This window comes from Aegilops tauschii, chromosome 2 (assembly GCF_002575655.3).
Source record: "Aegilops tauschii subsp. strangulata cultivar AL8/78 chromosome 2, Aet v6.0, whole genome shotgun sequence".
NCBI classification, from domain to species: domain Eukaryota; kingdom Viridiplantae; phylum Streptophyta; class Magnoliopsida; order Poales; family Poaceae; genus Aegilops; species Aegilops tauschii.
The window spans coordinates 637,557,513-637,566,173 of NC_053036.3; the positions used below are offsets into that span (position 1 = coordinate 637,557,513).

The following is an 8,661-nucleotide window of genomic DNA, read 5'->3' on the forward strand; positions in this document are numbered from 1 at the left end:
AGAGTACATACTGTAGCAAACCGGTTTTTTTTCCTTCTAAGAACAAAAGTCTATACTGTAGCAGTTTTTAGAATGAAGAAAAAAAAATGGTCGAGCGGGAGCCATCGATCGAGCGAGCGCTGGTGGGCCAGGCCCATGCTAGCGACACAGCGGGCGCTGAAGGCGCCGAGGAGGTCTCCCTCCCTTTACACCTCCTCTCCCTCCCCCGCTCCAAAATACGAAATCGTCCCGGCCAAAATCCCCATCCGCCTCTCCCCTCCGCTCCCCTCCGCTTCGTCTCCGATGAGTTCCTTGCTCTTTCGAGATCAGCGGAAGGAGGAGGAGGACGACGCGCCCACCGCGCCGGAGGCGCCTCCCTCCCCCCCGCCGGTCGCTGGGAAGGAGGAGGAGCTCCCCGCGGCTGAGCCCGCGGCGCAGACGGCACCTCCCCTCCCCCTCCCCCTCGCCGGGAAGGAGCAGGAGGAGGAGCTCCCCGCGGCGCAGACGGCGCCTCCCCTCCCCCTCCCCCTCGCCAGGAAGGAGCAGGAGGAGGAGCTCCCCGCGCCCGCGCCAACCATCCCCGTCACCATGTACGACATCTCCAGAGACAGGTTTTTCCATCTCGCGTTACCGAAGACTCCCCCCGCTGAGCTGGCCGTCATAAACCTCCCCGCGGACGCAACCCGGGCTCAGATTCAGCGGGCCGCCGAGATGCTCATCGAGCCGTATATGTTCGGTGGTGGTGGTGGTGGCGGTGGTGGTGGTTGCGATCCTTACGATACCTCCAGCGACGACGAGACCCCCTTCACCGACGACGACTCCGACGACTACGTCGGCGGCGGCGGCGGCGGCTGGAGCTACGGCAGGGGCGGCGGCCCCGCGCCAACACCGTGGAGGCCCGAGGATTTCGAGTTCATCATGGCAGGAATCAAACCGATTTACAAATCTGAGGCGGGCCAGGACCAGAACCAGGTACCACCACCACCCTAATCCTCTCCGCTTTCTCCCTACCTCCCTCCGCGCGGTTATTCTCCCCCAAATTTGAGCAGTTTCATTGAGTTCCCGATTTGCCACAGATCCACATCCCAAAGGTCAAGCGCCGCTTGGAGGGCAAGGATCTCGAGAAGGAGTTCAACGCCGCCTCCGACTTCGTCCAGGCCTGCACCTTGAGCGTCCCCGATGGTCTGTATCTCCGGTTCTACGGCCTCCATAAGATCGCCACCGAGGGGCCCTGCACCGCGCCGCCGCCCTTCCCCCACAAGCTCAAGCCCCACAACGAGTGGTACCTCCCCTGCCTCGTTTGTCACTTTGCCCTTTGCTGCTCTAAATTTCTCATGTACGGCCACTGGAACTCCGGCATCTATTATTTTGCAGTGAGCATGTGCTAGCAGTAGACCTTACCGCTTTTGCTATGCCTGTGCTTCTCACTTTGGTAACTGTCTCTAGCTTCTTGATTGGCTTCACCAATTGGTTGATTGCTTTCATTGTCTGTTCGTGCTACTTTTCCCTGAGCATCCATGATATATATCGAAGAATGTTACCTGAGTACTTGTGTAGGGGTAGGAATTTGCACTTTGAATATGCCTTTGGTGCTCTGGATGTTCCAGTATGAGCACCAGAACTCAGACGTCTACTATTTGCACTGAATACATATTAGCAGTTGAACCCTTTGCTTATGCTCTGTCTGTGCTTGTCAATTTGGAAAGTCAATTCAGTTTACCTAGTACCTTATTTGTTGAGCACTTAATAGAGTTTTCATTTTGATGATGCCCTTTCCTGCTCCGGAATTTTTATATGTGAGCGCTGGAACACATGCATATATTATTTTACAGCGAGTTCTTGCTACTGCCAGAAAGTTGGTCGACTGCTTCTCTAGGTTTAATGCACATGAAGCAAGCCTCCTCGTGCTAGTTTATGGGTTCTCTAGGTTCAGTTCATGTATGATATAAATTGGTAAATTGTCTCCAGGTTTTTTTATGGGTATCGCTAATTGATTGCGTGTCTGCATTGCCTGTCTGTGCTACTTTAACCTGAACATCCAAGTGCTTATATTCAACAAACCTGATCTATGTCCAAGAATGCCGTTTGTGGGGCTTAGAGTTTTGCATTTTGGTAATGCCCTTTAGAGTTCTGGAACTCATACATCCATTTTTTGCAGTGAACATGTATCAGCCGTAGACCTTTTCACTTTTGCTCTGTCTGTCTTTCTCAATTTGATAATTGTCCCTGGGTTCTTGCTTGGCTTCACCAATCGATTGAATGCTTATGTTGCTTGTTTGTGCTACTTTTGCCAGAGCATCCACGATCTATATCCAGGAATACCGCTTGTGATTATGCTGAATAGACATGTAGGCCTTAGAATTTTCATTTTGATGACGCCCTTTCCTGCTCTGGATTTTTATATATGAGCTCTGGAACCCAGGCATATTTTATTTCACAGTGAGAATGATTGTGCAGTAGGCTGTTTCAAGAAAAGAAAAGAAAATGCAGTAGACCTTTTCGTTCTTGCACTGCATGTGCTTCTCAATAAGGTAATTGTCTCTAGGTTCTTGATTGGCTTCACCAATTTATTGATTGCTTGCATTGTCTGTCCGTGCTACTTTCCCCTGAGCATCCGTGATCTATATCGAATAATGGTACTTATCATAATGCCGAATAGTTGTGTAGAGCTAAGAATTTTCCTTATGAAGATGAGCCTTTGGTCCTCTGGATGTTCCTATTGCATTGAACAGATATTAGCAGTAGACCTCTTTGCTTATGCTCTGTCTGTGCTTCTCAATTTGGAAAGTCAATTCAGTTTACCTAGTACCTTATTTGTTGAGCTCTTACCAGAGTTTGCATTTTGATGATGCCCTTCCCTGCTCCGGAATTTTTATTTATGAGTGCTGGTACACAGGCATATATTATTTCACAGCGAGTTCTTGCTACTGACAGAGAGTTGGTCCACTGCTTCTCTAGGTTCGATGCACAGGAAGCAAGCCTCCTCGTGCTAGTTTATGGGTTCTCTAGGTTCAGTTCATGTATGATAAATTGGTAAATTGTGTACAGGTTTTTTTATGGGTGTCGCTAATTGATTGCGTGTCTGCATTGCCTGTCTGTGCTACTTTAACCTGAACATCCAAGTGCTTATATTCAACAAACCTGATCTATGTCCAAGAATGCCGTTTGTGATCAGGCTGCATAGTTGCGTGGGGCTGAGAGTTTTGCATTTTGATAATGCCCTTTAGAGCTCTGGATCTTCATAATATGAGCACTGGAACTCAGACATCTATTTTTTGCAGTGAACATGTATCAGCCGTAGACCTTTTCGCTTTTGCTCTGTCTGTGTTTCTCACTTTGGTAATTGTCCCTGGGTTCTTGCTTGGCTTCACCAATGGATTGAACGCTTATGTTGCTTGTTTGTGCTACTTTTGCCGGAGCATCCATGATCTATATCGAGGAATGCCACTTTTGATTATGCTGAATAGTCATGTAGGCCTTAGAATTTTCATTTTGATGACGCCCTTTCCTGCTCTGGATTTTTATATATGAGCTCTGGAACCCAGGCATATTTTATTTCACAGTGAGAATGATTTTGCAGTAGGCTGTTTCAAAAAAAGAATAGAAAATGCAGTAGTCCTTCTCGTTCTTGCTCTGCATGTGCTTCTCAATTTGGTAACTGTCTCTAAGTTCTTGATTGGCTTCACCAATTTATTGATTGCTTGCATTGTCTGTCCGTGCTACTTTCCCCTGAGCATCCGTGATCTATATCGAATAATGGTACTTATCATAATGCCGAATAGTTGTGTAGAGCTAAGAATTTTCCTTATGAAGATGAGCCTTTGGTCCTCTGGATGTTCCTATTGCATTGAACAGATATTAGCAATACCTCTTTGCTTATGCTCTGTCTGCGCTTCTCAATTTGGAAAGTCAATTCAGTTTACCTAGTATCCTTATTGGTTGAGCACTTTTTTGCAAGGAATGCGTGGAACAACTTGGGTGATATGAGTCCAGAAGAAGCTATGAACGAGTATATCGCCGCTGCTCGTGAGCTCTTCCCCAGCTGGGCCCAAGCTTATTATACAGTAAGTTTTATAAGTCCTCGTTAGCCACACCACTTGCTACCATCTTCATAGGAATGCACACCACAGTGTTGGCTCTGTTTGATAATCTGTTCGACATGATTCCAGAGAATGAAAGATGAGGAAACCAGTGCGTCTGCAACAGGCTCAAAGGGGCCAGGACCTGCATCGAAAACAAATGAATTGTAAGTCTATTTCTTTTGCTAACTGATAGAACATAGCAAATAAAAGTGAGGTGATTCATTATTTGGTGTGCAGCTAGTTATCTCCATCCTGGTGCTAATAAGCTTTAATTATTTATTTCATCCATTGAGTACTTCACCTGAACTATTGTTTCTAGGATTACAATGAACTTATTTGTACCTGCAGAGAACTTGGCGAGATACATGTTTCTGCAAGGGAAGGAGAAATCGAAGATCTTAAAAAGCATATGGAGGCTGGAGTAGCAGTCAACACAAGAGGTTTGTGTTTGTAGAACATCCATCTTTCTCTTCTTTATGCAGCATGACTCATTTAGACATAATTTGGTTTCAGATAGCAGAAAGAGAACTCCTTTGCATTTGGCTGTGGACCATGGTCACCTAGGTGCTGTCGAGCTTCTTGTCAGTTCAAATGCAGATGTCGATGCTCAGGTATCTGATTTTTCTGTGCCCTTTACTCATTGGGTGAGTGTATTTGAGCAAAAGAAGCCGATGGTAATTCTGAACCAAGTATTTTTACTGGGTTTGCATCACAAACTGCACCAAATGCAGATGGGCAAAACGTTTGCTATATCCATTACACTCTCGGCAAGTTTGAGACCCCTGAGCTATGCTGTCAAACTGAACCTTGCTTCTCTCTTTCCATATCCAGGACGATCAAGGTCAGACACCACTTCACTATGCTGTCCGTCGTGAGAAGGAAGACATCGCCCTACTCCTTGTCAAGCACCGTGCTGATCTCCAGATTAAGGACGGCGACGGGAACACCGCACCTGACCTCTGCTCCTCGGCCTGGCCGTTCCTGAAGCCGGCAAACTGATGTCGCACAATTAGCTCAGGCAATACGTTGACTAAGAAACATACCGTGCTCCTCGATCGATTAGCTAAATGAACCAGATGACACCTCATCGAATACATAGGCTGTTTTTTTTTTTTTGCGCATAGAATACATAGGCTGTTGCCAAAACGTCGAAAGATATCTCAGTACAGGGTAGACATCTTGTACAGTAGTTCGTGTATACGGTTTACACTGTTAGTGTGTGTTTATGCTGCACGCCAACGGTTTGGCCGGAAACATATATGAATATCAGGTCTCGCGGCCGAAAATTGTGAATATTCATTCTCTCATTGTTAATTCTCCTGCTAGGCATTCAAATTTCTCTCTGATTTTCAGAATTTTCTCTGAGGTCTTGTTCATCTGGGACGTACTTCGCCCATGTTCCTACTAGAAATTAAATAGTACTATGTTTTTGTAGAATTAATATTGGATTTTTTTTTGAAAATCGATAATATGAGAAATGAGATATGTTATCTAGCGGAACAATGCATGATGTTCCTTCCGGTCCTTTTTAGTCTACATATAAGTTTTGTCCAGACTCAAAGTATCTCTAGTTTAATCAAACTTATAGCAAAAAGTATCAACATTCAAAATGTCAAATCAATAATGTTAGATTCATTACAAAATGTAGTTTCATAGTGTATATAGTTGACATTGTAGAGAAGTTGATATCGATTGATATAAACTTGGTTGACTTGACACAAATCTAATACATGGAGTAAAAAGGGCCAGAGGACTATTATAACAAGTTTTATATGACTGGTCAATCGGTACGTAGTTCAATCCTTATTGTGCCAGCACCCGACATTGGACTAAATAAGGATCCAACGGCGGCCCTTCATTCTTCTATCTCCAGCTTTCTTCCTCCAACCATTTCTCTCCCCATGAAATCCACTTACCCAATATGAAAATTCAGTAAACTTAACCCAATATGGAAATTCAGTCAACGTGCATATAGCTGCCGTGTGGAAATTAATATTGGAATTTTCGGAAAACCGACAATATATGAACAATGAACTTTCTTGCCAAACAATGCACGATGTAGATTTATTTATGACTTTGGGCGTTGGTCAGTCGGTACGTAGTAAAGTCCTAATAATCGTACTAAACTATGAACAGCAACCACTAGTAAAATCTTAGAGCTCGTCGTGGTCATGGTCCTCGGTGGTGTCATCATGGCCACCGCCAGTGTTCCCGTAGGCGGCGGCGAAGGCGGGGCTGCAGACATCCTCTAGCTCCTTGAGCTTCTCGGTGTAGTCGTCCTTGTCGGCGTCTGGGTTGGCCTCGAGCCACTCGCCGGCCTCCCTTGCCGCCTCCCTGACCCTCTCCCTGTCGCCGCCGTCCATCTTGTCCCCCAGCTCGCCGTCGGCCGTCGTGCGGGCGCTGTAAACGTACGCCTCCAGCTTGTTCCGCGCGTCCACCCTGTCCCTCACCTTCCTGTCCTCCTCCGCGAACTCCTCCGCCTCTTGCACCATGCGTTCGATCTCCTCCTGGCTGATGCTGCGGCCGGCGCTGCTGATCTCGATCTTCTCCGACCGGCCCGTGCCCTTGTCCGCCGCTCCCACGTGCAGGATGCCGTTCACGTCCACCTCCAGGGTCACCTCGATCTGCGGCGTGCCCCTCGGCGCCGGCGCGATCCCGGTCAGGTCGAACCTGCCCAGCAGCCGGTTGTCCTTGGTCAGCTCCGCTCGCCCTCGAACACCGTGATGGTCACCGTCGTCTGCCTGTCCTCGTAGGTGGTGAACATCTTGGCCCTCTTGGTCGGGATCGGCGTGTTCCGGGGGATCACGCTCGCCATCACGCCGCCGGCCGTCTCGATGCCCAGCGTCAGCGGCGTCACGTCCAGCACCACTACCTCCTTGGCGTCGCCGCGCACGATGCCGCCCTGCACGGCCGCGCCGTAGGCGACGGCCTCGTCGGGGTTGACGCCCTTGTGTGGCTCCTTGCCGCCGAAGTAGTCGCGGAGGAGCTGCTGCACCTTGGGGATCCTCGTGCTGCCGCCGACCAGCACCACCTCGTCGACGTCGCCCTTGGCCAGCCCGGCGTCCGCCATGGCCTTCTTGACGGGCGCCATGACCTTGCGGAAGAGGTCGGCGTTGAGCTCCTCGAAGCGGGCCCGGGTGAGCGGCTCCGACAGGTCGACGCCGTCGGCCAGCGACTCGACCTCCACGCGGACCTGGAGCTGGGTGCTGAGCGCCCGCTTGGCGCGCTCGCACTCGCGGCGGAGCTTGCCGAGCGCGCGCGCGTCGCCGGAGATGTCGACGCCGTGCTTCCGCTTGACCAGCCGGATGAAGTGGTCCATGACGCGCTGGTCGAAGTCCTCGCCTCCGAGATGGGTGTCGCCGTTGGTCGCGAGGACCTCGAAGACGCCGCCGTCTAGCGCGAGCACGCTCACGTCGAAGGTGCCGCCGCCGAGGTCGAACACCAGCACGTTCCGCTCCTTCCCGTCGGCCACCTTGTCGAGGCCGTAGGCGATGGCGGCGGCGGTGGGCTCGTTGATGAGGCGGACGACGTTGAGGCCGGCGATGGCGCCGGCGTCCTTGGTGGCCTGGCGCTGCGCGTCGTTGAAGTAAGCCGGGATGGTGATCACGGCGTCCCGGACCTTCTCGCCAAGATACGCCTCGGCCGTCTCCTTCATCCTGGCGAGCACCATCGCGCTCACCTCCTCCGGGCTGAGCGCCCGCACGTCGCCGGCCTTCACCTCCACCTCGAGGTGCGGCTTGCCGTTCTTGTCCACCACCTTGAACGGCAGCAGCTTCATGTCCCGCTGCACCTCGGCGTCGCCGAAGTTGCGGCCGATCAGTCGCTTGGCGTCGTAGACGGTGCGGAGCGGGTTGGCGGCGGCCTGGTTCTTGGCGGCCTCGCCGATGAGGCGCTCGCCGGAGTCGGTGAAGGCGACCCAGGAGGGGGTGATGCGGTTGCCCTGGTTCCGGTACACGGCCACGCACGAGTAGGTCGTGCCCAGGTCGATGCCGATCACCGGCCCGCCGTTACCTTTGCCGGAGCCCTTCTCCTTCGCAGCCGCGGCTGCCGAGGGAGCCGGTGTGGCCGCGAGGAGCAACACCGCGAGCAGTAGCCCGAGCAGCAATTTCGTCGCGCGAGCCATGGCGCCGGCGGTCGATCGATCTCTTCTCAAAGCTAGCTGCAAGTAGTACGTTGCGGGACGAGGTGGTGCTCTGCTATTTATGGCGCGAAGGGAGACCTACAGCGAGGGCGTGACGTGGACGAATCGGAGGTGGTCTCCGACGCGCTGCGTCCCTCTGGAGCGCGGTGACACGCGTGCGAGTCGATCTGGGCCGTTGGCTTGCACGATCGGACGGCTGCGAGGGCTCATGACACGCTGGCGGGAACCGGGCTGGCTGCTGCGTGACGTGTTGGCTGTCAACAATAGTTCGATCATGTTTCCAACAAAAAGAATCCGTTCCTGGCTCCACTTTGCAGGCTACATGTATGTCAGACAGGTACAGCTCCCTCCGGTCAAATTCAAATTTGACCGGAATTCAAATTTGTTCTTAACTGACTTTGAATCTGGAGTGAAATTTCAACATAGAAACTACTCCCTCCGGTCTAAAGTACTCCCACT

General features: G+C 51.1%; 1 protein-coding gene and 1 pseudogene across 1 annotated transcript; one reads left to right on the forward strand and one right to left on the reverse strand.

Moving 5' to 3' along the window:
• The first annotated feature begins 224 nt into the window (after positions 1-224).
• LOC109765854 (uncharacterized) lies at positions 225-5,400 on the forward strand. Its single transcript, XM_020324625.3, has 7 exons — positions 225-951; positions 1,056-1,261; positions 3,938-4,043; positions 4,149-4,225; positions 4,410-4,501; positions 4,575-4,672; positions 4,893-5,400. Exons 1-7 carry the CDS (start codon positions 283-285, stop codon positions 5,058-5,060), a joined length of 1,416 nt encoding a protein of 471 aa, XP_020180214.2. The 5' UTR covers positions 225-282; the 3' UTR covers positions 5,061-5,400.
• Positions 5,401-5,940: 540 nt separating this feature from the next.
• LOC109765853 (heat shock 70 kDa protein BIP5-like) lies at positions 5,941-8,203 on the reverse strand (annotated as a pseudogene).
• Between the last annotated feature and the right edge of the window lie 458 nt (positions 8,204-8,661).

Excerpts from the sequence above, each read along its gene's own strand:
- LOC109765854 (XM_020324625.3), top strand. The coding sequence starts at position 283 with ATGAGTTCCTTGCTCTTTCGAGATCAGCGGAAGGAGGAGGAGGACGAC. Across the intron at positions 1,262-3,937 it reads CTCAAGCCCCACAACGAGTG|GAATGCGTGGAACAACTTGG; the intron begins GTACCTCCCCTG and ends CTTTTTTGCAAG. Across the intron at positions 4,226-4,409 it reads GCATCGAAAACAAATGAATT|AGAACTTGGCGAGATACATG; the intron begins GTAAGTCTATTT and ends TTGTACCTGCAG.